The sequence below is a fragment of the Nomascus leucogenys genome, chromosome 25, assembly GCF_006542625.1.
Source record: "Nomascus leucogenys isolate Asia chromosome 25, Asia_NLE_v1, whole genome shotgun sequence".
In the NCBI taxonomy this organism is placed as follows: domain Eukaryota; kingdom Metazoa; phylum Chordata; class Mammalia; order Primates; family Hylobatidae; genus Nomascus; species Nomascus leucogenys.
The window spans coordinates 30,309,772-30,335,946 of NC_044405.1; the positions used below are offsets into that span (position 1 = coordinate 30,309,772).

At 59.0% G+C, this 26,175-nt stretch overlaps 2 protein-coding genes across 7 annotated transcripts in view; one reads left to right on the forward strand and one right to left on the reverse strand.

Moving 5' to 3' along the window:
• The window catches only part of COL18A1 (collagen type XVIII alpha 1 chain), a 59,696-nt gene extending 40,068 nt beyond the window's left edge, over positions 1-19,628 (forward strand). Inside the window, 20 exon segments of the mRNA XM_030806008.1 lie at positions 28-90; positions 367-441; positions 1,365-1,391; positions 1,682-1,703; positions 1,706-1,734; positions 2,173-2,247; positions 3,259-3,283; positions 3,286-3,326; positions 3,808-3,850; positions 4,350-4,412; positions 10,122-10,165; positions 10,527-10,658; positions 11,402-11,546; positions 11,626-11,699; positions 12,101-12,229; positions 13,412-13,444; positions 15,106-15,351; positions 15,812-16,009; positions 17,047-17,162; positions 18,076-19,628. Of these exon segments, the coding sequence (XP_030661868.1) occupies positions 28-90; positions 367-441; positions 1,365-1,391; positions 1,682-1,703; positions 1,706-1,734; positions 2,173-2,247; positions 3,259-3,283; positions 3,286-3,326; positions 3,808-3,850; positions 4,350-4,412; positions 10,122-10,165; positions 10,527-10,658; positions 11,402-11,546; positions 11,626-11,699; positions 12,101-12,229; positions 13,412-13,444; positions 15,106-15,351; positions 15,812-16,009; positions 17,047-17,162; positions 18,076-18,286 (1,791 nt within the window). The 3' untranslated portion in view covers positions 18,287-19,628.
• A 1,242-nt stretch (positions 19,629-20,870) lies between these two features.
• SLC19A1 (solute carrier family 19 member 1) overlaps positions 20,871-26,175 on the reverse strand; it is a 45,736-nt gene continuing 40,431 nt past the window's right edge. For 5 of the 6 annotated variants that reach the window (XM_030806005.1, XM_030806004.1, XM_030806002.1 and 2 more), the window contains one exon: positions 21,136-22,099. In XM_030806005.1, coding sequence (XP_030661865.1) covers positions 21,626-22,099 — 474 coding nt within the window. In that variant the 3' untranslated portion in view covers positions 21,136-21,625. The other variant, XM_030806003.1, reaches the window with a different exon arrangement.

The following is a 26,175-nucleotide window of genomic DNA, read 5'->3' on the forward strand; positions in this document are numbered from 1 at the left end:
GGCCTCACTGCCTGGCCTCCATTCCAGGGACCTGCAGGACCCAAGGGCGACCTGGGCTCTAAGGGCGAACGAGGCTCCCCGGGACCCAAGGTAAGGGGCTCAGGTGCTGTCCCTCAACCCCCTTTGTGACCCAGGGGTGGCCCCAGCCTGCCCAGGTGACCACTGTTGGGAGGGACCCAGGACCCCCCGGCTGCTGCTGTGACACGTGAAGGGTACATCCCCGCTTGGGGCCGTCCCTGTGGTCACCTCCCGTGAGAGGACCCAGGCTGCGAGGCCCAGTCACAGCGGCCCTGCCTTCGGGGCTCTGGGTGAGGCTTTGTGGGGTAGGACCTGGCCCTGAGCCTGCTGGACCTCCTGCCATTCCAGGGTGAGAAGGGTGAACCAGGCAGCATCTTCAGCCCCGATGGTGGTGTCCTGGGCCCTGCACAGAAAGGAGCCAAGGTGAGGGCTGGGCAGCCTCCTTCCAGTGGGTGTGGGGGCTCCTGGGGCCGTGGAGGCAGCCTGGGGGAGGGTTTCCTGAGGGTCTGTCTCCTCATGCACAAGCCTCTCCCACGCAGGGCTCCACCGTCCAGGCCTGGCCCTCGTGGCCCCTCCTTTCTCGCACCCATGTCGGCGGTCCCGCCGGCCCCTCGTCCTCTCCCTGCCCCTCAGCCCACCCTGCCGAGGGGAGGTTCTTGGTGGCTGCGGCTCTGAGCTCGCGCCTCCCTGGGGCCTGGCCTGTGGGGTGCAGGAGCCCAGGCTGTACCAGCTCAGCTGCAGCAGGTTTCTGGCTGCCGCTCCAGCCTCTTCCTGGGGGCCCTGATGCTGTGGGCAGCAGCCTCAGGCTCTTTCCTCTCTGCAGCCCCAGGGTGCCTGCAGGACCCTGAGCTTGGCAGGGCCCGGAGTCAGTTCCTCAAGGGGCCTGTGCCTGGGTCCCCACCCCCAGGCAGGCAGCTGCCCAGACAAGCCCTGGGAAGGGTCCTGGGGAGGAGCCTGGATCTTTGGAGTGTGGGGCACCGGCTCTCCCACTTGGGCCCTCCGGGGTGTTTGGGTGGGCCTCAGACACGGGATCCCCAGGCCCAGCGAGAGCTCCACTGTCCCACCCAGCTGTGCGTTGGAGCCAGGGCCTGCGGCAACCGGGACACTGCATGGTACACACCCTCCACCCCTGCTTCAGGGCCCCGGGGCGTGCCCCAGGCTCGCACCAACCTGGACGCAAACCCCAATCCCGACCCTCTCCTTACGAGTGGCTCCCGTCCTCTCCAGGGCTGCCTGCGCCTTGGGGACTCCCCAGTGCACCCAAAGGGACCACAGGGGCCCTCAGGGAGGCTGCCAGGTGGGGCACAAGCTGCCACCTAACCCTGCCTTCTTGTTTTTTCGCTCAGGGAGAGCCGGGCTTCCGAGGACCCCCGGTAAGTCGGCCCCTGGCTCTCTCTGCACTGAGCTCAGGCATGACGGCCCCCAAGGACACGGTTGCCCGTGGCTGCTGAGCTCGTGCTGCGTGGCCCAGGGCTCATCTCCCAAGTGCAGCTTTAAAGCGTGTGGGGCAGGTGTCGGTGTGAGGCTGCAGTGGGCTCCTCCGAGCTGATGGGTAGCCCAGGGTGCTGGGCTCTGCATGGCCCCTCCCCTTCCCCAGGACCCCCCAACTCGTGGACAAGGGCCAGGGTCTGCCCCACTAAGCCTGGCTCCCTTCCTCCTGCAGGGTCCATATGGACGGCCGGGGTACAAGGAGAGATTGGCTTTCCTGGACGGCCGGTGAGGACCTGGGGGTCTCCAGTGGGGGCAGCAGATGGGGTCTGGCAGGTGGGGAGCAGCCCAGGCCCACGGGGGTGACATGCCCAGAGGGGAGTGGACGGCTGCCGCACCCACTGTCCTCCCCCAAGAACCGGCCCTGCGCGAGCACAGCTGTTGTCCTGGATGTGGCTGGTGATACCCCACGAGGGGCTGGGACCCAGGAGGAAGCCCTGGGGGCAGACAGGGCAGTGGGCCTGGGTGTGCTAGGCTCAGTCACCTCCTTCCAGAAGGGTCCTTGTGCAGGAAAGGGGTGAGAAGGGCCGGGGTAGCCTGAGGGCTGGGAATGTGTGAGGCTGAGCATGGGCCAGGCCTGGCGTGGGGCTACAGCAGCCACCCTGTGGGAACATGGCTGGTGATGACCAGTGCCCAGCAGTCCCCACCCCCTATGCTGCACCCCAGGGTCGCCCCGGGATGAACGGATTGAAAGGAGAGAAAGGGGAGCCGGGAGATGCCAGCCTTGGATTTGGCATGAGGGTGAGTGTCCCTCAAAGGGCAGCGTGGGTGGCTGGGAGAGCAGGACCTGGAATGGCCTGGCCACAGCCTGGGGTCCTGCAGCTCCTCTCAGAGGCCACTTATAAGCAGCCCTGCCATGTGGCCACACAGCACTGGTCCTGCCATACCCATGCACACTCATACATGTCCACACATGCACACGTGTGCCCACTCATACATGCATGCACATATGTGCCCATCCTCGTACATGTGTGCACACATATACCTACATCCATGCACATACATGCCCATACACATGCACACACAAACACATACACACACACGTGCTCATGTGTGTACACATGCCCATACACTCCACATATGTGCACATATACACATGTACTCGTGCATATAAGTACCTGTCTACGTGCACACACATACAGCTATATACATACACTCATACATGTGCACGTATGCACATGTGTATCCATATACTCATACATGATTGTGAGCCCTCCCTGGCCCATTCCATGATGGGCATACACACTGCACATGTACACTCATGCACACATACATATACACATGCGTACACACCAATACACATATATGCACACATGTGCACCCATATACACACACACACAACAGGCCCCGGTGGATTCTCAGCAGGGCATCCATGGGCCTGGGCCGTGCCCTCCATGCTAGGGGTTCTCAAAGGCGTCCACTCTGCTGTCTTTTGAGCCAAGAGGTTTGTCTCCCTGATGTCAGCAGGGTGGGGCATTTTCAGTCACCTTTTTACCTGAGATGCAGACCCGGTGACCTCTTCACTCCTCCTGAGGGACATCTGTGCACGACTCCAACGTGGGATGAGATGGGGCCCGGGGCCAGCTCCTGTCCTCAGGGAGCCGTGGCCCGAGTGACCCACTGCATTCTCGGTTTTGCCTGGTCAGAGGTCTGCCTGGTCAGGTTTCTGATTTTTCTGATTTTTCTGATTTTTCTGAACTGTCTCTGCTCCCAGCTGCTGCAAAGCCTAACAGCTCTCTGCCTTCCCCACAGGGAATGCCCGGCCCCCCAGGGCCTCCAGGCCCCCAGGCCCTCCAGGGACTCCTGTTTACGACAGCAATGTAAGTCCCCAGGGCACCCACTGTCCTGCAGCCACCCTTAGCTGTCACACCAGAGCCCCACAGAGGGGCTGGGCCTCCTTCTCCCCTGGCCTCTGCGTCTGGGAGTCCTTCTAGGATGGGCCAGTCTGGTGGGCAGTGGATTAGCAGCTGAGTTCCCAAGGAAGGCGAAGGCCTGGGGAAGGGAGGGCTCTCTGGCTGTGGAGCTGCTTCCAGCTAACTCTGCTAAGGGCCTGAGCCCAGGGGTGCTAGGGGCACCCCCATTTTCCCAGGCTCAGCAAGGTGCAGTGACCGATGAGGGCAAAAGTGGCGTCACGCCATGGCTCCTGCTCCACACCTCTGTTCTCTCCCGTCTCTGACTGGGGGAGGCTGCCATGTGGCCTCATACAGGGGTTGGTGCTTCTGGGCTTGGGGACCCCTGAGTGGGGGTGGCCTCCGTTTCAGAACATCGCCCTCAGCAGCCGCCTCTCCCCATTCCTTGCAGGTGTTTGCTGAGTCCAGCCGCCCTGGGCCTCCAGGATTGCCAGGTGAGGGTCCCGGGCTCACAGCCGTGGATACAGGCTCTGAAGGGATGCTCCAGAGCCCCCACCTTCCTTCCTGTGCCAGCAGCAGTGAGACTCCCCCAGTGCCCCAAGGCCGGTGCCACATGCCCAGCCCATGCACCAGTTCCCGATGATCTTGGCCCTTCCTGCGGGCCCTCCCAGAACAGCCGTCCAGGACCTGACCTTGGGGTGGCCCCCATTTGCTGTTCTCCATTTAGATTTTGCTTCTCTGGCCAAAGCAGGGTGGAAGCAGCCCCGGCCCTCCTGGTGGTCAGCACGTGCCCTGCAGGTGTGGCCTGGCCCCCACATGGCCTGCTGAGGGTGCCCCTGCTCTCTAGGAGCTGCTACCCTGACTGTCCCCATGTCCACCTGATGCCCCCCCTTCCAGGCCCCCAGGCACTGGGGCATTTCGGGCAGGAGGGGCACCACCCTGGAGCCCTCCCTGGCACACTCCGTGATGGGCACTGGGTCTCTCTTCCTCCAGGGAATCAGGGCCCTCCAGGACCCAAGGGCACCAAAGGAGAAGTGGGTCCCCCCGGACCACCAGGTGAGCAGCTCTGGGCATCCCAGGCGGGGGAGCCGTGGCGTGGCCAGCACTGAAGTGTGGTCACACCTAGAGCCACCCCCCAAGCAGGTCCTGGACCCTCACTGGGTCGTGACCACCTCACCCTGCGGGAGGAAGGAAGCCCCTTCTGGGTTGATGGGGCCCTCACAGGACCTGGATTTGGGGGCAAGGGCGGCTGCAGGGCACAGGCCCAGCAAGATACCTCCATAACCTCGTGAGGAGCAGGCGGCTGCCCTTCCATGCTTGACCCAAGTGGGTACTGTGCAAAGACACAGCAGCTTCAGTGTGCCGGCGGTCCTGGACGCCCCTTCCCTCCCCTCCCCTCCACGGGGCCAGGGGTTGGCACTGGAGGACCCTCTGTGGAGAAGTTCTCCAGGGTCTCGTGGGAAGGAGGCGTTGCCCGACAGGCCATCCGGAGGGTGAGCCCAGCACCCCCGCACCCCCGAAGGACAAGAATTCGCCCCTGAGTCCCACCTCCATGGAGGGTGGCAGGGCTGCTTGGATGTCCTGCCAAGACCACTGAGAACAGCTGGATACAATGTGAGAAAACCACTGTTTGAGGATGTCTGGGGGCTGGCAGAGCAGAAGCCCAGAGAGCCAGGCCAGCCTCGGGCGCCTCTCGCCGCCAGGGTCCCCTCCCCCACCAGGGTCCTCTCCCACCAGGGTCCTCTGCAGAGGAGGCCGCCAGGGTCCCCTCTCCCACCAGGGTCCCTCTCGCCGCCATACCTGCTCTTGCTGGGGCTGCACCCTGGGGTGGGAAGGGACCAGGCAGGCAGAGGCCGAGTCTGGGCCAGGACATCCTTAAGGCCTGTGGAGGCAAAGGCAGGCAGAAAGCGAGCAGGAAGATGGAAGATGTGCCCGTCCCAGCCTTGGATCTCTCAGCATCACACATGACGCCCAGGAAGGAGTGAGTGATGCACAGGTGACCAGAAACCAGGAGGAACCAGGAGGAGAGGCCAGTGACACACCAGACCGGAGGCCCAGCTCATGGGGTCATCGGACTCGCCTTGAACTCCGAAGGTCACATTCAAAAGCCACAGGAAGCCTGGAGATGGCAGCAGAGAGCTGGGAGGCTCCGAGGTGTTGGGATGAACCCGGGGCTGAAGGTGGAACACTTGGAGCTTGAGACCTGTGTATAGGTTTTGGTGGACGTGGGATTGCCTGTTGCTGGGAACCAGAACGAAGGCTCCGAGGGCTCCAGAGGGAACAGTGTTCGCAGGCGGAATGGCTGACGCTCTTCCAAAGCCAGGGAAAGCTCAGAGCATTCCCCTCATTCGAAGGATCAACAATTAGAGTGACGAGATTTCTCAACAAAACGGGAGAAGCCAGAAGACCATAAATGGTTTCCAAAATATCCAAGGAAGGCGATTGCCAGTGTAGACTCTGACAGCCATTGGTGTTCCCGTAGCCTTCAGAACCCGGATGACATGCAGGCTGGCACTCCAGACCCGAGCTGTGTCGGCAGTGGAGGGCACTTCGGGCGGAAGATGAGGCTGAGGGAAAGGAGTGCAGAGATAGAGACAATGCCAGCAGGAACCGGCATCCCAGTGACAGTGGGGTCAGAGGCTCCCGCGGGAACCCGCGTGGGCTGCCCGGCACGGTGTCCCAGTGACAGTGGGGTCAGAGGCTCCCGCGGGAACCCTCGTGGGCTGCCCGGCACGGTGTCCCGGTGACAGTGGGGTCAGAGGCTCTTGCGGGAATTGGCACAGGCTGCACAGTACGGTGTCCCAGCATCAGTGCAATTAAAGGTTCCCGTGGTCTCAGCGCCCTGGGGAGTGGTTCTCACTATATTGGACAGTGAGGTTGGAGAGGAATGCAGAGCTGACACTGGTGGAGAGGCAGGAGGGCAGGCAGGATGGCACACACACAGGACATTTAAAACACACACAGTAGATCCAAAAGAAGGCAAAACATGAGAGAAAAAGGAATGCAGAACAGGTGGGATGAATAGAAACTAGGGAATAAAACAGTAGATTTAGGGCCCAATACATCCACAGGTGCTGTGACGAGGGTAAATACATCCATTGAAGGACAGACATTGTCAATGGGATATGGCTAAACCGTACACTGCTTACAAGAGACGCTCCCCGAAGGTGAGGGCTGGAGAGGTCAAGGCACCCAGAGGCTGGTGTGGGTTTGGGTGTATGTGGAGTGTGCATATGTGGGTGTGCTGAGTGTGTGTAGTGTGGGGGTGTGAGTGGAGTGTGTGTATGTGGGTGTGTAGTGTGGGGGTGTATAGTGTGGGCATGTGTGGAGTGTGTGTGGGGGTGTGTGGAGTGTGCATATGTGAGTGTTGGGTGTGTAGTGGGGTGTGTGGAGTGTGTAGTGGGGATGTGAGGGGGTGTGTGGAGTGTGCGTATGTGGGTGTTGGATGTTTAGTGTGTGAGGGGTGGGGGAGTGTATGTGGGTGTTGGGTATGTGGTGTGGAGTGTGGCTATGGGGGTGCTGGGTGTGTAGTGTGGGGGTGTGGTTTGGTGTGTGTGTTGGGTGTGTAGTGTGGGGATGTGGTTTGGTGTGTGTGTGTTGGGTGTGTAGTGTGGGGGTGTGGGTTTGGTGTGTGTGTGTTGGGTGGTGTAGTTGTGGGGTGTGGTTTGGTGTGTGTTGGGTGTGTAGTGTGGGGGTGTGGTTTGGTGTGTGTGGTTGGGTGTGTAGTGTGGGGGTGTGGTTTGGTGTGTGTGCTGGGTGTGTAGTGTGGGGGTGTGGTTTGGTGTGTGTGCTGGGTGTGTAGTGTGGGGGTGTGGTTTGGTGTGTGTGCTGGGTGTGTAGTGTGGGGGTGTGGTTTGGTGTGTGTGTGTTGGGTGTGTAGTGTGGGGGTGTGGTTTGGTGTGTGTGCTGGGTGTGTAGTGGGGTGTGGTTTGGTGTGTGTGTGTTGGGTGTGTAGTGTGGGGGTGTGGTTTGGTGTGTGTTGGGTGTGTAGTGTGGGGGTGTGGTTTGGTGTGTGTGTGGGGTGTGTAGTGTGGGGGTGTGGTTTGGTTGTGTGTGTTGGGTGTGTAGTGTGGGGGTGTGGTTTGGTGTGTGTGTGTTGGGTGTGTAGTGTGGGGGTGTGGTTTGGTGTGTGTGTGCTGGGTGTGTAGTGGGGTGTGGTTTGGTATGTGTTGGGTGTGTAGTGGGGTGTGGTTTGGTGTGTGTTGGGTGTGTAGTGTGGGGGTATGGTTTTGGTGTGTGTTGGGTGTGTAGTGTGGGGGTGTGGTTTGGTGTGTGTGTGTTGGGTGTGTAGTGTGGGGGTGTGGTTTGGTGTGTATTGGGTGTGTAGTGTGGGGGTGTGGTTTGGTGTGTGTGTGTTGGGTGTGTAGTGTGGGGGTGTGGTTTGGTGTGTATTGGGTGTGGAGTGTGGGGGTGTGGTTTGGTGTGTGTTGGGTGTGTAGTGTGGGGGTGTGGTTTGGTGTGTGTTGGGTGTGGAGTGTGGGGGTGTGGTTTGGTGTGTGTGTGTTGGGTGTGGAGTGTGGGGGTGTGGTTTGGTGTGTGTTGGGTGTGGAGTGTGGGGGTGTGGTTTGGTGTGTGTGTGTTGGGTGTGTAGTGTGGGGGTGTGGTTTGGTGTGTGTTGGGTGTGTAGTGTGGGGGTGTGGTTTGGTATGTGTTGGGTGTGTAGTGTGGGGGTGTGGTTTGGTTGTGTGTGTTGGGTGTGTAGTGTGGGGGTGTGGTTTGGTGTGTGTGTATTGGGTGTGGAGTGTGGGGGTATGGTTTGGTGTGTGTTGGGTGTGTAGTGTGGGGGTGTGGTTTGGTGTGTGTTGGGTGTGTAGTGTGGGGGTGTGGTTTGGTGTGTATTGGGTGTGTAGTGTGGGGGTGTGGTTTGGTATGTGTTGGGTGTGTAGTGTGGGGGTATGGTTTGGTTGTGTGTGTTGGGTGTGTAGTGTGGGGGTGTGGTTTGGTGTGTATTGGGTGTGTAGTGTGGGGGTATGGTTTGGTGTGTGTTGGGTGTGTAGTGTGGGGGTGTGGTTTGGTGTGTGTGTGTTGGGTGTGTAGTGTGGGGGTGTGGTTTGGTGTGTATTGGGTGTGTAGTGTGGGGGTGTGGTTTGGTGTGTGTGTGCAAAGTATATCCTGGAGTAAGAAACATAGTCAAAAATAAGTGTTCATTGAGACAACGGAGCAAGTCTACCAGAGAAATTGAGTAATTCTACATTTCTGTGCATCTAATGAGAGTCTCAAGATATGACAAGTAAAAAATTGGCAAAGTGAGAAAGAAAAACACAAATCATTATAGGGGGACTTTCAGCCCAGGGAGATCTGAACAGCAGGTCTGACAGGCGTCACCTGCGAAGGTCTCTGGGCCGCGTCCCCAGCATCGGGACCGGGGTCTGCCCCAGAGGGGCCCAGGCTATGCTGAAAGCGGGCCTGGCTTCCAGGAACTGTGATCTCACGAGTGCAGTAGAAGCAAGTGGGAAATGCCCACAGGGCACTGCCCTTCCACGCAGCTCATGAGTCAAGGAGAAGCAGGTGGAAGTGAGAAACCCCTGGAGCTTAGGTGCATCCAGGGCATCCTCAGCCCTCACACTGCAGCCGCGGGGGCCTTGCCCTGCACGACCCCCGGTCTCCCAGGCGGTGGGGCCTCCACAGCTGGTCACCTCCCTCTGCAGAAGGACCCTCGGGCTTCCATGGCCGGTCACCTCCCTCTGCAGAAGGACCTGGAGCAGGGCCCAGCCCGAGAGGGATCACGGGTCCTGACAGCAGCCGTGACCTCCAACCCCAGGGACTGCACCTGTGGGATGGGGGGGCCCTGGGGGTGTGGAGCCACATGCTCTAAAGCTTCTGGGTTACAGGGCACAGCCTCCAGGGGTGAGGTTGTCCCCGCCCCAGTCACGGTTTCAGGGGAACAGTCACAGGAGAAGGTTTGCCCAGGGCCGTCTAAGGTCCCACCTGGAAGGAGAAGGGGTTTTGTCATCTCCGTTGACAAAATTACAGCTTTAAATAGTACCTGTTTCTACACATCAGCCTAAGATGTTAAAGAATAAACAGCATTTATTGTTAAAGGACAACAAAGATTTATTTGATGAAAATAGATGGGAAGAAGTATTGAACATCAAAAATGAGTGAAGAGAAATTGTGTATGTTTTATATATATATAAAAATAGCAAGGATCAAGAAAGTCCAAGAATCCAGAGGTAATTCTTTGAAAAGGCTAATAACATTTCTACACCTCTGCAAAGGCTGATGAAAAGGAGAGAAGAAGCAACAAGGAGTGATTTCAGCAAAGGGCTCCTATGGCCTGGAAGGAGTCACCTGGAACTTCCACAGCTTCACCCTCGGAGGGGGTGGAGGGACCCTCAAGTCAGGGCCAAGACATGGCTGCCTGCCAACCCTGGGAGGAGGCAGAGGAGAGACAGGAAGGGCAGGACGCTGGGAGGAAGGAATCGCATTGCTCTTTTCTCAGCACATCTCCCACATAAGCCACCGAAGTGGATCTGCAGGTGAACCGTCAGGGTTAGTAAGTAAATGTACTGAGGTCACCAGATGGAAGGGCAGTTTAGAAAAACCACCAACTAGTCCTAAGCAATTAAAAATGAAGTTTTAAAAAGGCAAAATTAACAGAAACATCAGAAAGTATCGGTTAACTAAGAAGAACCTAATGAAATACACGATCTCTACTGGGAAATGGCTAGAAGGGCCTCAGGCAAACCCACCAGTGCTGGGGCTGCAGGGGGAGCCCGGCGCCATCAGACGCCACCTCAGCAAGACCCCGCCTGTCTCTCGCAGGGCAGTTTCCGTTCGACTTTCTTCAGTTGGAGGCTGAAATGAAGGTGGGTGACCTCCCTGTGGGGTTGGGAGACCCCAAGGTCCTGTACATCCCCCTGGGTGGCTGCTTCCAATTCCTTGCCCCATCCGGCCCAAGCCTGCTTCCTGTTCAGTGCTGCGAGGGGCGCTGGCTCCAGAGGGTGTCAAGGGTGTCCCTCAGGACGTTCCTGTCCCCAGCTCAGTTTTGGGGGGACTTGGCTGATGCAATGGGAGGTGGGGAGTCGAGCCCTATTCTGTGCAGCCAGCAGCTCCGAGGCCTGGGCTCCGGAAGCTTCTAACTGCCCAGCCCTGGCTCGGGGAGATAGGAGGCCACCTGTGGCTTGTGGGGGTTCAGGGCTCCCGTGTCACAAGTGTTTCCTTCCACAGGGGGAGAAGGGAGACCAAGGTGATGCAGGACAGAAAGGCGAAAGGGGTGAGCCCGGGGGTGGCGGCTTCTTCGGCTCCAGCCTGCCAGGCCCCCCCGGACCCCCAGGCCCACCTGGCTACCCTGGGATTCCAGTAAGTCCCATCCTGTGCAGGCCGAGCGCATGTCCCAGGGGTCTGGGTGCAGGAGCCGAGGGCAGGTCCAGCCCGGCCACCGACGCCCGCCAAGGCCGGAGCTGCCCCTGCAAGCTCAGCGCCCCGACATGTCTCTGTCCCTGTGTGGGGACGCAGCAGGCCGCGTGGCTGTGGGTGCACTGACCCCGGACACCCCCCATCCCCCTGCAGCCTTCCATGGCCTGCCCTCCCTATGGGGCCATGTGTATCCACCTCTGCCCCTGGGCCGGGTCAGATCGGGGTTTAGGCCCATCAGTCCATGAAGACTGCAGAGACCATGGGCCCCAGCTGCTGCCCGGGCACCCACACTGTTGTCAGGTCTCTGGTCTCTGCTGGTCTCAACCCTGGGATTGCAGCCCCAGGGAAGAAGGGGTGATGGTGTGGGGGTTTCTCAGGCTATGGCGTGGGCAGGGAGGGGACCAGTGACTCAGACGCTGCGCTCACCAAGGGGGTCATGGCAGCTGCAGCCCCAGCCCCACAAGCTTGCCCGCCCCCAGCTCAATGCAGCCCCAGCCCCACAAGCTTGCCCGCCCCCAGCCCAATGCAGCCCCAGCCCCACAAGCTTGCCCGCCCCCAGCTCAATGCAGCCCCAGCCCCACAAGCTTGCCCGCCCCCAGCTCAATGCAGCCCCAGCCCCACAAGCTTGCCCGCCCCCAGCCCAGGGCACGAGGTAACCAGGAAGCTTCTCTTGTCGCCGTCCCTAGGGTCCCAAGGGAGAGAGCATCCGGGGCCAACCCGGCCCACCTGGACCTCAGGGACCCCCCGGCATCGGCTACAAGGGGCGCCAGGGCCCTCCTGGCCCCCCAGGCCCCCCAGGGCCCCCTTCATTTCCCGGCCCTCACAGGCAGAGTAAGTCAGTGGGGAGTGGGCCCCGGGCAGAGGCCGCTTCGTGTGGCTTCGTGTTCCCACCTTGGTTTCCCTCCTGCAGCTATCAGCGTTCCCGGTCCTCCGGGCCCCCCCGGGCCCCCCGGGCCCCCTGGAACCATGGGCGCCTCCTCAGGGGTAAGTAGGCAGCCGGCTGGGCACCTGTGTCCCGTACTCTGGCTGGTTCTGCAGCCCTTGCCCCTCAGAGGCACTGTCCCACGGACCCCACAGGGAGATACACAGGAGGCCAGATGCGGTTTCCAGGGTGGAAGCGGGGCCAGGCCATGGGGGGATCCAGTGGACCCAGGAGGAAGACGAGCAGCTGAGAAGTGCCCAGGGCCCATGCACTGTCCACGGAGGCTGAGGGCTGGAGGCAGGCGGGGGTCCCCATGGTGCTTATGGGGGCAGCCGCCTCAGTCCACGCCTGTCCAAAGCCCTGCGGCCCCTGCCTAGCACCCTGAAACGGGCATTCCTTACTTCTGCCCCTGCCCCCTGCCCTCCCACCTCAAGCCCCACACCTCTGCATTTGGTCCCAGCAGGTGAGGCTCTGGGCTACACGCCAGGCCATGCTGGGCCAGGTGCACGAGGTTCCCGAGGGCTGGCTGATCTTCGTGGCCGAGCAGGAGGAGCTGTACGTCCGCGTGCGGAATGGGTTCCGGAAGGTCCAGGTGAGCACTGTGTGTGAAGGGTTCTTGACCCGTGGAAGGGCCGAAGCCGCCTCCTGGGACGTAAGGAAGGCGAGAGGCCCAGGCCCCGGACAGGGATGGGGGCAGGTGGCAGCCAGCGCTTCTTAAACTTTCAAACTTTTGGTAAAGTTTAGTAAAGTAACTTTTGTGAGCAGTTTTGGGTTTAGAGAAAAGTGAGCTTAAGCTTCTGAAAGCGGATGAACACGTGTGTGAGGGGCTCCTGGCGAGTCACATCACAGTGAACATTTACAAAGATAAGTGTCGTGTCACACACCCGATAATAAGACAAGGCGCCTGATGGGGCGAGGCGGCAGGGGCTCAGGCCCTCCAGGGCCACGTGACGTCTGCAGTATGGCCCCGGCTGGGGTGCAGGCTGTCCCGTGGCTCTGCACCCCGTATTATAAACACCAAGGTGGGATGAAATGTGTCCTCTCCGCTTAGCACGGGCCTTGCTCACTGGCCTGGCTCCTCAGACACACCTGGGATTGCCCCTTCCAGGCTAGGCCAGCCCCTTTCCTGCTTTCCCAAAATGGTCTGGGCGGCAGGAGCAGCCACTCTGATCCAGGTGGGCGCAGCCATGCTTGCAGGGCCCCGGGGAAGGTTTACCTTCGTGTGGCAAAGGTGAGGACTGGTAGAAGCCCCGTCCCGCTGAAACGGCCTGTGATGTCCGTGGGAGCCTCCGTGGCAGAACACTGCACATTGACACAGCCCTGACTTCTGGAGCCCTCCCACCTTCCCTCTAGCACTCCCTCCCTCTCGCCACCGGCCCCCACCTGGGCCTGGCCGGCCCCTGCAGCACCCTAGACAGTGAATCCCACTCCAGTCCCTTCATCTGGCCAGGGAGAGGCTGCCAGTCTCATAACAGATGCTGAGCTGGTGCCCACTGTGTGCCAGGTGTCCTCATAGGCACCCGGATGCAACCGCATCCTAACTTTCAGGGGCTTTAGTCCTGACAGGAGGCGGCAGGGCATGGCATCCTAGCAAACGCGTGCTGGGAGGGCTGGGTGCTGGGGAGGGAGAGGCAGGTGGTGCTGGGCAGGGAGGGCCGGGTGCTGGGCAGAGAGGGCCCCCTGCTGTGGACTGGGAGGGCCGGGTGCTGGCAGAGAGGGCACTCTGGCTCAGGCCCAGCCGCAGGTCCTGGGTGACCCTGCTGCTTTCTTCCAGCTGGAGGCCCGGACGCCACTCCCCCGAGGGACGGTAAGGAGCATTTTTTTCTGTTGAGATAGGTGGGTGGTCAGGACATGAGGGAGTATGTGCCGTCTCCTGTTTGGGGAACAACACGTGGTCCTTTGGAGTCCTGGAGCTGAACATGTGGCTCACCATCAGCCCCTGCTGCAGAAATGGGTGCAGCCCACCCCAGTACCTCCGTCTCAGTGCAGGCCCCCCAATACCTCCGTCTCAGTGCAGGACACCCCAGTACCTCTGTCTCAGTGCAGGCCCCTCACTACCTCCGTCTCAGTGCCGGCCACCCCAGTACCTCCGTCTCAGTGCAGGCCCCCCCAGTACCTCCGTCTCAGTGCCGGCCCCCCGCCCAGTACCTCCATCTCAGTGCCGGCTTCACAAGGGAGCCACTCTCATCCCTCAACTTTCCCAGTTGTGTCTGCCACTCATTGCCCTCCTCAGGGTCAAAATCCTTGGGGCCAAAATCCACATCTTGTGTCCTTGCCTTCCCTCACCCAAAGTGCCAGACATAAGAATGGGTATCTCTAGAGTGGTGGGTGACTGGGTGGGTGAATCAATGGGGAGGTGGATGGATGGGTGAATGGACAGGTGGGTGAGTGGATAGATGGGCAGATGGATGGTGGGTAAGTGGGTGAGTGGATGGGTGGCTGGATGGTGGACAGGTGGGTGAGTGGATGGATGGGTGGATGATGGACAGGTGGGTGAGTGGATGGATGATGGATGGGTAGATGGGTGGATGAATGGGCGGATGGATGGTGGGTGGGTGAGTGTATGGGTGGGTGGATGGATGGATGGTGGGTAAGTGGGTGAGTGTATGGGTGGGTGGATGGATGGCGCAAAGCTGGGTGAGTGGATGGATGGGTAGAAATATTTTCATTTTCCTGAGTAGATGCTGCGTCCGGCTGCTGTCGGCCCCTCCTTGAGTAGAGGTCATGATTCCTTAATTGGCTCAGGAGTGAGGCCTGATGTGGAGCAGTGTCGGGGCTCTGCGGCATCCTGTCTCCTCACAGGGTTCAGCCCAGGCTGCTCTCACTCAGTTGCTGATTCATTCTTTCATTCAGCCAGTCAATAGTCATGGCCCCTCCTGTGTGCTGGGTGGCCATGGATATTGCCCTGGGTAACACACAGCCTGGCGCTGTGGAGCGGACGGTGGGGACAGCCACGTGGACAGAGTGCAGGTGGATGGCAGTGGCAGCTGGGTCAGGAGGGCTGAGGGCTGTGGGGAAAGGTGCAGAATCAATCAGGGGAATTGGGACTGGGGTGCAGGCCTGGGGGCTGGGATTTCCAGGGTGGAGGTCACCTCTGAGGGAGACAGAGTAAGGGCTCAGGGAGATGAGGAGGTCGAAGGTCGCCATGTTGAGGCCAGGGGCCCTGAATTGGAGCCGCAGCAAGGAGAGGGCAGGTCAGGGCACATGGTGAGTGAAGGCTGCGGCTTCTGAGCACAGCTGGGTCTGTGGGGCCTGAGCAGAGGTGACCTGTGATCTGGTGCCACAGCAGGCAGAACTCCCCACCCTTGCTGCTGCCCACACCCTAAGGCAGCCCCAGAGTCGGGGGCGCAGCTCTCTGCTTGCCAGCTCGGAGCCCAGCCCCTCTCACCCAGCCCAGAGGAGGACACAGGTGGAGGAGGGGCACCCGGAGGGCCCCCTGCCGACAGGCCCCGCATCTCCCACCTGCAGGACAACGAAGTGGCCGCCTTGCAGCCCCCCGTGGTGCAGCTGCACGACAGCAACCCCTACCCGCGGCGGGCACACTCCCACCCCACCGCGCGGCCCTGGCGGGCAGATGACATCCTGGCCAGTCCCCCTCGCCTGCCGGAGCCCCAGCCCTACCCAGGAGCCCCGCACCACAGCTCCTACGTGCACCTGCGGCCGGCGCGACCTACAAGCCCACCCGCCCACACCCACCGCGACTTCCAGCCCGTGGTGAGTGCCCCCCAAAGTGGGCTCGGCTCCATCTGGCCCCTCGGCTCTCGGCAGCGGAAGAGGGCTCAGCCCCTGCAGAGCTGCTGTGGGTCCCAGGCTTCAGCCATGGGCGGGGGTTCTGGCGGCTCAAGGCCACTCGGGGCGGCTCGGCCGGGCCTGGGACTTGCCCTCTGGTGGCCAAGCAGTGGTCATGAAAGTCCAGCCCCGTCACATCCTTGAGGAACCGGCGTATCTCCACCCACAGAGGCAGCTGGGGGCACCCACGTGGCCCGGGGCTGCTCTGACCTGGCAGTGTATGGGGGCTGCTGCCTGGGCCCCTCAGTGTGTCACTTGGGCGCTTCCCGCTCAGCCCCCCTTGGCCGTGCCTGTCCACACAGGTGCGGGGCGGGGTGGTGTGCCCAGGGCCTGGGTGCAGGAGGCAGCATGGGACACAGCCCGTGACGCGTTCTTCTCCCCGCAGCTCCACCTGGTTGCGCTCAACAGCCCACTGTCAGGCAGCATGAGGGGCATCCGCGGAGCCGACTTCCAGTGCTTCCAGCAGGCGCGGGCCGTGGGGCTGGCGGGCACCTTCCGCGCCTTCCTGTCCTCGCGGCTGCAGGACCTGTACAGCATCGTGCGCCGCGCCGACCGTGCAGCCGTGCCCATCGTCAACCTCAAGGTGGGTCAGTCCAGTCCTGAGGGCACGGCCACACACCCCCCATACCCCACACACACCCGCCACTTGACCTCTGGGGTGAACTCCCAGTGGGGAGCTCCCCTCTAGGGCCTCTGGAGGCCACCATGGTACAGACACTGCCGCCCAAGCTGGTGACTTCAGGGCAGGCTCCGGGTGGTCACATCCCTCAAGGCTGAAGCCAGGGCCTCTGCATCCCTGGGCGCTGCCACCTCCCTCGGGGCATCCCATGAGGCCCCCCACGTGGTCCCCTGACCCACGCTTCCCCGGCAGTGCCCCTCAGGGTCCCATGCTGCTGGCCCGAGTGTCCACACAGGTGACAGGCCCCACATGCAAGCCTGGAATCAGGAACCATCCCTTGGGCCTCCAGTGCCACCCGGCCTGGTGGCCTCTCTGCCACAGCACCCCTCCCCCCCGCCATGTGGCTTTATTCTGTGGCCCCTTTTCGTGCACTGGGCTGTGGTTTCTGGGTGCCCCGGGGAGCACCCACATTCTCCAGAACCAACAGCAGAGGGGTCAGAGACCCAGGGTTGGGAGCGGGCAGCTGCGGCCTGGTGCTCCCCACCCTCTCACATCCTGGCATTAGGGGACAGGGTCCCCTGCCTTAGCCAAGGCCTCTTGGGAGTCTGCAGAGGCTGCCTGGCCAGGCCTGGCTCCCCCGCGCTTGTTCCCCGGTGGGACATGCCCAGGGGCTGCAGAACCCCACCCTCCCAAAAAACACACCCACACACAAACCCCCAACACGCATCCACACCCACACACAACACACCCCCACAGATCCACACCCACACACACCCCCAACACGCATCCACACCCACCCCACACCCACATACCCACACCCCCACACAGATCCACACCAACACCCATCCACACCCACACCACCCCCCCACACCCACACACCCCCAAACATACCTCACACACACCCACATGCACCCCCACGCACCCCCCACACCCCCACAGATCCACACCCACATACCCACATATCCACACTCATACCCACACCCACACGGTTTCTCTTCCAGGACGAGCTGCTGTTTCCCAGCTGGGAGGCTCTGTTCTCAGGCTCTGAGGGTCCGCTGAAGCCCGGGGCACGCATCTTCTCCTTTGACGGCAAGGACGTCCTGAGGCATCCCACCTGGTAGGTTCCCAGTGCCCTGTGAGCAGCTCTGAGAGCCCCAGCCAGGGAAGGCGGACGGGCGGACGGGCTCCTAACAGCAGTTCCCCCTGAGTTTTTGGACAGATCTTATACATGCTCATTACTTTAATATTATAAAATCCAAAAGAACATTGAGAAAAATGAAAACTGCTCTGAGAAGTAATCGTTAGCAATGCGTTTGAGAGCAGTGTAGTTCTAAGAAGGCCCTGAAGTGTCCCCGGCCCTCTGCTAATAGCGGATGGACACCACGTCTCCCGGGTGTCACCAAGCCTGTGGTCAGCCATGTAAGCAGCACAGTGAGTTTATTCACCGAGAATAAACTCCTCAAAGGGCAACACAGAGTCCGAGCATGTGTGCCCTTAAAATGTTGACAGAAATTTCCAGGGTGTCTAGAAGAACGCTTCATCCCACATGTCACTGTGCCCTCCCAATACTCATGTGTTTAGGGGTGTCTTCCCACGTGAGTACCCCGATTCTTCCAACACTCATGCATTTAGGGGTGTCTCGGGGTGCCACACAGCGTGTTCCCAGCAGTGCCTGGCCATCTGCTGTAACAGAGATGCACTGGCCTGAAGCCAGGAGCCCAGGAGGCGGAGCTGGTTCCTGGCAAGGCAGCCACAGGAAGCCTTTGCTCAACAGGCATGAGGGCCAGGTTCACCCAGCCAGGCCAAGCCCTGGCCCTTCTCCCCTCTGCCATGGGTGTGTCTGGGAGATGCAGCCCCCTCCACAGGCAGCCAATAGGGAGGCCATGTGGCCCTCCAGGTCGTGGGAGCCTCTGCGGCCCCCTGGCACCCCCAGGGCCGGCCTCCTGCCTCCACCTTTCCTGCCCGGGGAGTGGCCTCTGCCCTAAGCGGAGCAGGTCTGGGTTTGACTGACGGCCCGGCGCGTCTTACAGGCCCCAGAAGAGCGTGTGGCATGGCTCGGACCCCAACGGGCGCAGGCTGACCGAGAGCTACTGTGAGACATGGCGGACGGAGGCCCCCTCGGCCACAGGCCAGGCCTCCTCGCTGCTGGGGGGCAGGCTCCTGGGGCAGAATGCCGCGAGCTGCCATCACGCCTACATCGTACTCTGCATCGAGAACAGCTTCATGACTGCCTCCAAGTAGCCGCCGCCTGGATGCGGATGGCCCGAGAGGATGGGCGGCTCGGAGGAAGCCCCCACTGTGGGCAGGGCGCGGCTGGCCAGCCCCTGGCCCCAGGACCTGGCTGCCATACTTTCCTGTATAGTTCACGTTTCATGTAATCCTCAAGAAATAAAAGGAAGCCAAAGAGTGTATTTTTTTAAAGGTTTAAAACAGAAGCCTGATGCTGACATTCACCTGCCCCAACTCTCCCCTGACCTGTGAGCCCAGCTGGCGCGGCCTGGGTCATGCAGCCTGGGTCAGGCAGGGTGCAGCATCACACCCTGTGCAGCCTCTTGGCCTGATCAGACCACGGCTTGATTTCTCCAGGATTTCCTGCTTTGGGAAGCCGTGCTCGCCCCAGCAGGTGCCGACTTCATCTCCCACCTAGCAGCACCGTCCTGTGCACAAAACCCAGACCTGTTAGCAGACAGGCCCCGTGAGGCAATGGGAGCTGAGGCCACACTCAGCACAGGGCCACCTGGGCTCTCCTGCAGGGTGTGTGCTCACCCTGCAGTAGATGGGAGGGAGGCTCAGGTCCCTGGGGCTAGGGGACCCCTTCTGCCTCAGCTCTGAGCCATTCTCCACAGCAACCCCAGGGTGAAGCAGGTTTCCAAGCTCAGAGGCCCACTGTGACCCCCAGCTCTGGCCTGTCCTCCAGCACCACGCACAGCAGCCTGGGACTGGCCTCCCAAATGAGCCATGAGATACATCCAAAGCAGACAGCTCCAGCCTGGCCGAGTCCAAGCTGGGAGATTCAAGGGACCCCTGAGTTGGGGTCTGGCAGCCTCCCATCCAGGGACCCCATCTCATGCCCCTGGCTGGGACATGGCTCAGCCAGCACTTGTCCAGCTGAGTCCCAGGATAGAACAAGGCCACATCGAAGAGGCTGAGGCTGGCACAGGACATGCGGCAGCCAGCGCACGGGGCAGTGAGGGAGGGCTGCCATCTGTGCACTGCCCATAGACAGGCTGGCTCCAGCTGCAGGGCAGTCATTGGCTGTCTCCTAGGAAACCCACATCCTTGCCCTCCTTGGGACTGAAGGGGACCCCCAGGGTGCACACAGGCCACCCTGAGGGCAAACAAAGCAGCCACAAGGTGCGACGAGGTCCTCTGCCACAGCCACCCCTGAGATCCAGCAACATCGACCCCAGAGTCATTCATTCTGTGGAGGGACAAGTGGACTCAAGACAGCGCCAGGCTGACCACAGCACGGCCAACACGCACCTGCCTCGGGACTGCGACGAAACCGGTGAGGCTGGTTCTGTAATGGTGTGTGATGTGAAGCCAATTGAGACAGGCAAATAAAAGTGACCTTTTACACTGACTCTTGGTTTGCAAGCAGCCTTCACTGTCACAAGGACACAGTTCTCCAAAAGCAGTTCTCAGGAGTCTTTTACCCCTGGACTGCCCCACTGGCGGATCCCAAGTGTGCACAGGCACACACAGTTACATGGGGTATGCATGCATGGGCATACACAGGTGTGCAGTTATACACAGGTGTGCCTGGGCATACACGGGTGTGCAGTTATACACAGGTGTGCATCAGCATACACGGGTGTGCAGTTATACACAGGTGTGCAGGAGCATCCATAGTACAGGTACACAGGCATGCACGGGTGTGTGGACACACACCAACACTCTCAGGTCTCTCCTCACAGCAGGACCTGACTTGCTCCCAGGAACAATACATCCTGACAGCCATCCCTGTCCTGGTGGCCAGGTGAGTGCAGGATTCAGAGGCAGGCGGTGGGTGCAGTGAGCGGGCTGCAGAGGGAGCAGGCCCTTAGGTTGGGGAGACGCTACGAGGAGGATTCTGATGGCGGTGTGGGCCTCCCCAGTGACGCTCTGGCCCATGGCACAGGCCCAGCCCACCTCCACCCAGCACATCCTGCTAGATCTACGAGCCCAGGAAATGGCTGGTGCAGATCCTTCCCAGCAGGGTCCCCAGGGTGGCCATGGCAGGGCCCCTGGATGCACCCGGGACCACGGCCCTGTCTGACCGGCACCGTCCACTGAGTCGGGCAATCTGCCACGTGCAGCCTCTGCCTCAACCCAGGGTACCCCAAGATGCCTGCTCCCCTGAGCCGCCTCGGGAGACCCCTGGGTCCAGCAGCTCCAGCAACCCCTACCCAGCCAGAGATTCTCTCCCCAGCTCTCCGTGCCGAGCTGGTGAGCAGCCAGCCATTCACCCGGGGCCGCTGAGATGTGGCAGAGGCCCCACAGGATAGGGCCGTTGACTAGGGTTGTGGGGGGGCTCAGCTCATGGGCACCAAGGCCCCGCGTGGGCTGGAGGCGGGAGAAGGCTGGGACGCCTCTCTTGGCCTCACTGACTGCTGACCCTCAATCCCCAGGCCAGGCCGGCCTGGAATCAGAAGCCCTGCACACACTCACTTATCAAGTGTGTTTAATGTATGTGGGAAGAGTTCACATCACATCAGATGGTCCTGCACCTGTGGACAAGGCACTAGCGCTCCTTAGACCCTGAGGCCGCTGAGACGTACTTCCCCAGCGCCCACCACAAAGGCAGCCCCCAAGGCTCCCCAGCCCAGGCAAGCCTGGCACGTACCAAGGCCAGCACGTCCGCGGTGACCGGGACCAGTCCTCTCCGGGCTGGCACGAGTGTGGGAGCAGCTGAGGACCCGCAGGTCAGGATGGACACACTTCAGAAGGACAGACAGGACGATGGAGGGCTGCCCTTAGGGTGGGAGACAGGAACCAGCTCCGAGGACCAGAGCCGCTGCTCCCCTCTGATGACGATGCGTCTGCCGCCAACCTGAGATGGCTTTTCCACAGACAGAGAAGCCACATGCAGTTCTTCATTCTACGTCAGTTAAAAAAAAAAAGCATCTTTCAAAAAGCAAGAGCACCGAGGATGACCGGCAATGTCACAGCTCAGCTACACCTGAGGGCCACGGCTCCCACCCTGCCCTAGAGGGCTCACAACTCCTGTGGGGCCAGTGTCCCCTGAGCTGGTATCTAAGGCCACTTTGCCAGCCCTGGGGGGCAGAAAGGATTTGTCTCAAGCCCCCCAAGGGGCATGAGCCAGTGAGGCCTGGTGGACGCAGAAGCCCACCACCCACCTCTTCCAGCAACCAAAGCCCGCGGGGCACAGCACAGGGACAGCATGGCCAGGCAGCTGCCCTGAGTGTCGCCAGCACGTGTGGCCACCGCCAGAGTGCAGCACAGGGCAGGGGGAGTCCTAGGGGGCCTGCCAGCAGGATAAGCAGAGGCCTCCACGGCTAAGGCAGGCGGCCCTCGAGGCAGGGGTCATGGGGATGCACCGAGGGCCACCTGCAAAGTTACCACAGGGGCGCCCGAGAGTCACTGGTTCACATTCTGAACACCGTCGCTTGGAAGACACTGCAAACCCAGCTTGCTGACACCAGGAGGATGGACAGCCGGCTGGGGATAAGTCTCATCTGCAGCGTCAGGGCCTGAGGCTTGGGCGGAGCACAGAGTGCAGGCGGAAGGGGCTGTCACTGGGCTCAGGAATCCAGCTGCCTGCGGGGCTGGGGCCAGGGCTGGGTCGCTCTGTCTCTGCTCCAGGGAGGCTGGCCCCACAGCCCCCCGGCCGTCTTCTGGGCAGAGCGGCGGGCTCTGGGCTGGCTGCAGGCCTCTGAGGCCCTTATCCTGCATGCTCAGTGCCTGTGCTGCCTTCTCCATGGGACTCGTCAGGCCCTGGGCTGGGGGCCGCCGTGGGTGGTGGCCCCGCTGGCAGTGCCGCAAGCCATCCAGCATGGCCCCCAAGAAGTAGATGATGGACAGGATCAGGAAGTACACGGAGTATAACTGGAACTGGAAAGAGAGGCCGGGTGAGGCCGGTGAGGCCGGTGGGGAGGGCCTGGCTGGGACACTGGCACCCTACACCCCGACGCCTGCTCCCAGGCTCACTCTCCTCCAGCTCAGAGGCTGACCCTGAACACTGCACAGCAGTCAGGCCAGCCCCGGGAGCAGGTGCCACAGTGCTTACCACAGCCCCCCTTACCTCCACAGCCTGGCACAGGCCTGAAGGGGGGCTCCCACCATTTCCCAAGAACCCCTCGGAACCTGGCAGGTGGCCTGCTTCTGCGTGGCCTGCAGGGTCTGCTCCCGAGGCCCCTGCTTGGTGATGCTTGCTGCCCACCCATGGTGCTGAGACAGCGGAAGGGCGCCCATGAGGGCCAGAACGTCTTGCCTGGCAGAGCAGGGTGAGGAGAGCCACAGCAGGTGACCGGGAGCTGATCCCCAGGGCTTCACGCCCAGAGCGACCCCTCAGCAGCCTGCACATGGAGCCCGTCTCCACCTCAGCAGTGGAAGCTGTGCTACGATGACCAGAAGGAGTGGCACCAGCGGTGGCCACATCTCTCCAGATTCTCACAGCTGCCAGGGGCAGGAGGGACTGGAGATGTCCCTGGGACACCAGGGAGGGACCTGATCATTCCCAGAGGTGCAGAGGGCTCAGGAGGCTGCAGTGCCCTCAGGACATCTGTGGGCAGAGCCCAGTGAATCCGGACGCCCAAGATCCCTGAGGCCCCGGCTCCACACCCGCAGGCCAGAATCCCTGCAGCCCCTCGGCACCGGCGCCCTTCCAGGAAAGCTGTTTTTAAAGCAAACTCAGGAAGATGGGGCTGACACGCTTCTCCCTGCTCTTCTCATACTCAAGACACTGAGATAAACACCTGGGAAGACTCTGAAAGCAGCAGTGAGGAGGGCAGACTGGCCCTCGGGGCCTGGGGAGCTGTGCCACGCAAGGGCAGACTGTGCCACGCAGAGCTCCCTGGGGGCTTTTCTTTTTGCCTCAGATATTTTGAAACTGAAGAAGGCAGCAGGCTGGAAAAGCCAACAGATGCAGGAAAAAGAGCCCGTGGAAGCAGCTCTCTCTGGCCTAACCCAGGGAAGGGGCAGCCCAACATGAGGAAAGACCTTTCAACAGGAATCGCCCTGCTCCCCCCAGACACCAGACCTCGGCTCCACCCACCACGTCAGCAAGGACCCCCACCCTCCCAGCCTGTAACAAGGACCCCCGAGTCCCCTGTGGGGTGGTGTCAGACAACACCAGTGGGCACTAGAGCTTTCACTCCCACTGGCTGGTAAAGACGCCCACCCTCGCCCCCATGGAGTCAGCAGAGACCACAGGGAAGCCTAGGCTGTCACGCCCAAAGCCTCATGGAGTCAGTGGAGACCATGTGGGGAGCCTGGCCTCTTATCCTCACCCAGTAGTAAAAGCGTGCCCGTCCCCCTCCATGCTGGGGCGTGTCGGAGGAGGTCAAGCGGAGAGCCCAGACTTTCACCCACCCAGCAATAATGAGAATGTCCCAACCCCAGGGGCATCAAGGTGGCCACGAGGGGAGCTGGACTCCCATCCTTGCCTGGCAACAAGGAGCCCCCACCCAGCCACCCACCCTCCCTCAGGTGTCACAAAGGCTGAGTGAGAGCCTGGACTTCCACCCCACCTGCCTGTAGCGAGGTGCACACCCCACTTGACCTGCAGGAGCTGCGTCAGCCACAACAGGATGCTGAAATTACATCATACCCAAAAGGCTTGCATCTCACTACAAAATCCCTTGGCACACTAAACCACAAAGATCTCAAACTGAAAGACAATGAATAGACACCAACACTAAGACAACACAGACAGCAGAATTTGCCAAGAAAGATCTTAAAGCAGCCACCATAAAGAATGCTTCAGTGAACAATAACAAACATGCTGGAAACAAATGAAAAAACACAGTCTCAGCAAAGAAATAGGAGAAATAAAAAAAAATTAGAACTGAAATGTACAATAATCAAAATTTTAAAACTTAATGAATCATCTCAACAACAAAATTGGCCAGGCGCGGTGGCTCATGCCTGTAATCCCAGCACTCTGGGAGGCCAAGGCAGGCGGATCACGAGGTCAGGAGATGGAGACCATCCTGGTTAACACAGTGAAACCTCGTCTCTACTAAAAATACAAAAAAAATTAGCCAGGCGTGGTGGCGGGTGGCTGTAGTCCCAGCTACTTGGGAGGCTGAGGGAGGAGAATGGCGTGAACCCGCGAGGCGGAGCTTGCAGTGAGCGGAGATAGCGCCATTGCACTCCAGCCTGGGCGACAGAGCAAGACTCCGCCTCAAAGAAAAACAAAAACAAAAACAAACAAAAAAAACAAAATAGAAGAGGCAGAGAAATGATCAATGATCAATGAACTGGAGGTAGAACAATAGAAATTATCCAACCTGAACAAAAGAGAAAATGGACTGAAAAAAAATGAACGAAGCCTCATTCCTTGTGGGACTACATAACATCATCTAATATTTGTGACATGGGGGTTCTAGAAAAAGAGGAGAAAAGGAGTGGGGTTCAAAAAGCATTTCAGGAAATAATGGTTGAAAACTTCCCAAATTTGGTGAGATGTACACTGCAGATTCATGAAGCTGAGCAAACCCCAAATAGAAAACCCAAACAAAATCACACCAACACATACCATATTCAAACTTCTATACGCTAATGATAAAAATAAAGAAAAAATCTTGGAAGTGGCCAAAGAAAAATGACCCTTTACCGGCAAGCAATTTGAATAACAGGAATTTCTCATAAAAATCCTGAAAGCTATGAGGAAGGGGCACCACATTTCTCACAGGCTAAAAGAAAGAACACTGTCTACCCAACATCCTATATCCAGTGAAAACATCCTTTATCCAGTGAAAACATCCTTTGAGAATGAAAGAGCAATCAAGACACTCTCAGATGAAGAAAAACTAAGAGAAGAAATATGTAACCAGCAGATCTATGTAAAATAATGGCAAACAACAAACAAACAAAAAAACAAGTTCTCTAAACAGAAAGGAAATTACTAAAGAAGGAAAGAATTTTGAAATAACAGGAAAGGGGAAATACCACAGTAGGCAACATTATGGGTAAATAAAACAGACTTTCCTTCTTTAGTTTTCTAAAATATGTTTGATGATTAATGCAAAAATTACAGTATTTTCTTATGTAGCAATAAAGGTATGTAGAGAAAATATTTAAGATAATTGTACTGTAAAGCAGGAGATGATAAAGTGACATAAAGGAAGGCAAAGTTTCTATACTTCACTCAAACTTTATGTATTAATGTAATACATAAAGCAACCAAAAAAGCTATACTAAGTACATTCAAAAACACAATAGATAAACCAAACAAAATTCTAAAGGATGTACAAGTAACCCAATGGAAGCTGCAAAAAATATAAACAGAAACTAAAAACAGAGAATAAATGAAAAATTAAAAACTAAATGGCAGACTTGGGTCCTAATATACAAATTATCACATCAAATATAAATGGTCTAAATGCACCAACTGTAAGACAGAGATTAGCAAAGTAGATTTAAAAACATGACTCAACTACATGCTGTCTACAAGAAACTCACTTCCAATATACCAAGATAGGAAGGTTGAAAGTAAAACGATGGAAAAAGATGTATCATGCGAACATTAATCAAAGGAAAGCAGGGGTGGCTATATTAACGTCAGGTAAAATAAGCTTCCAAGCAAAAAAAAAAAAAAAAAAAAAAAGACACCAGGGACAGCAGACACAGAGAAGGATATTATGTAATCCCACTATTGCACAATTGACAAGAGGGTCAGTCTACCAAAACAAATTTCAATCCCAAACGTGTATGCAACAAACAAAAGAGCTGCCAATATGTGAAGCAAAAACATGACAGAACTGAAAGGAGAAACAGACCCACAATTATACTTAGGGGACTTCAATACCCCCTCTCAATAATAATAAAACTAGACAGAAAATCCACAAGAACTGAGAGGAAATCAATACCATCAGCCAACAGGATCTGATCAGCATTTACAGAACACTCCACCCAAAAGCAGAATATACATTCTTTCAAAGTGTCCACAGTATATCAAAACAGAT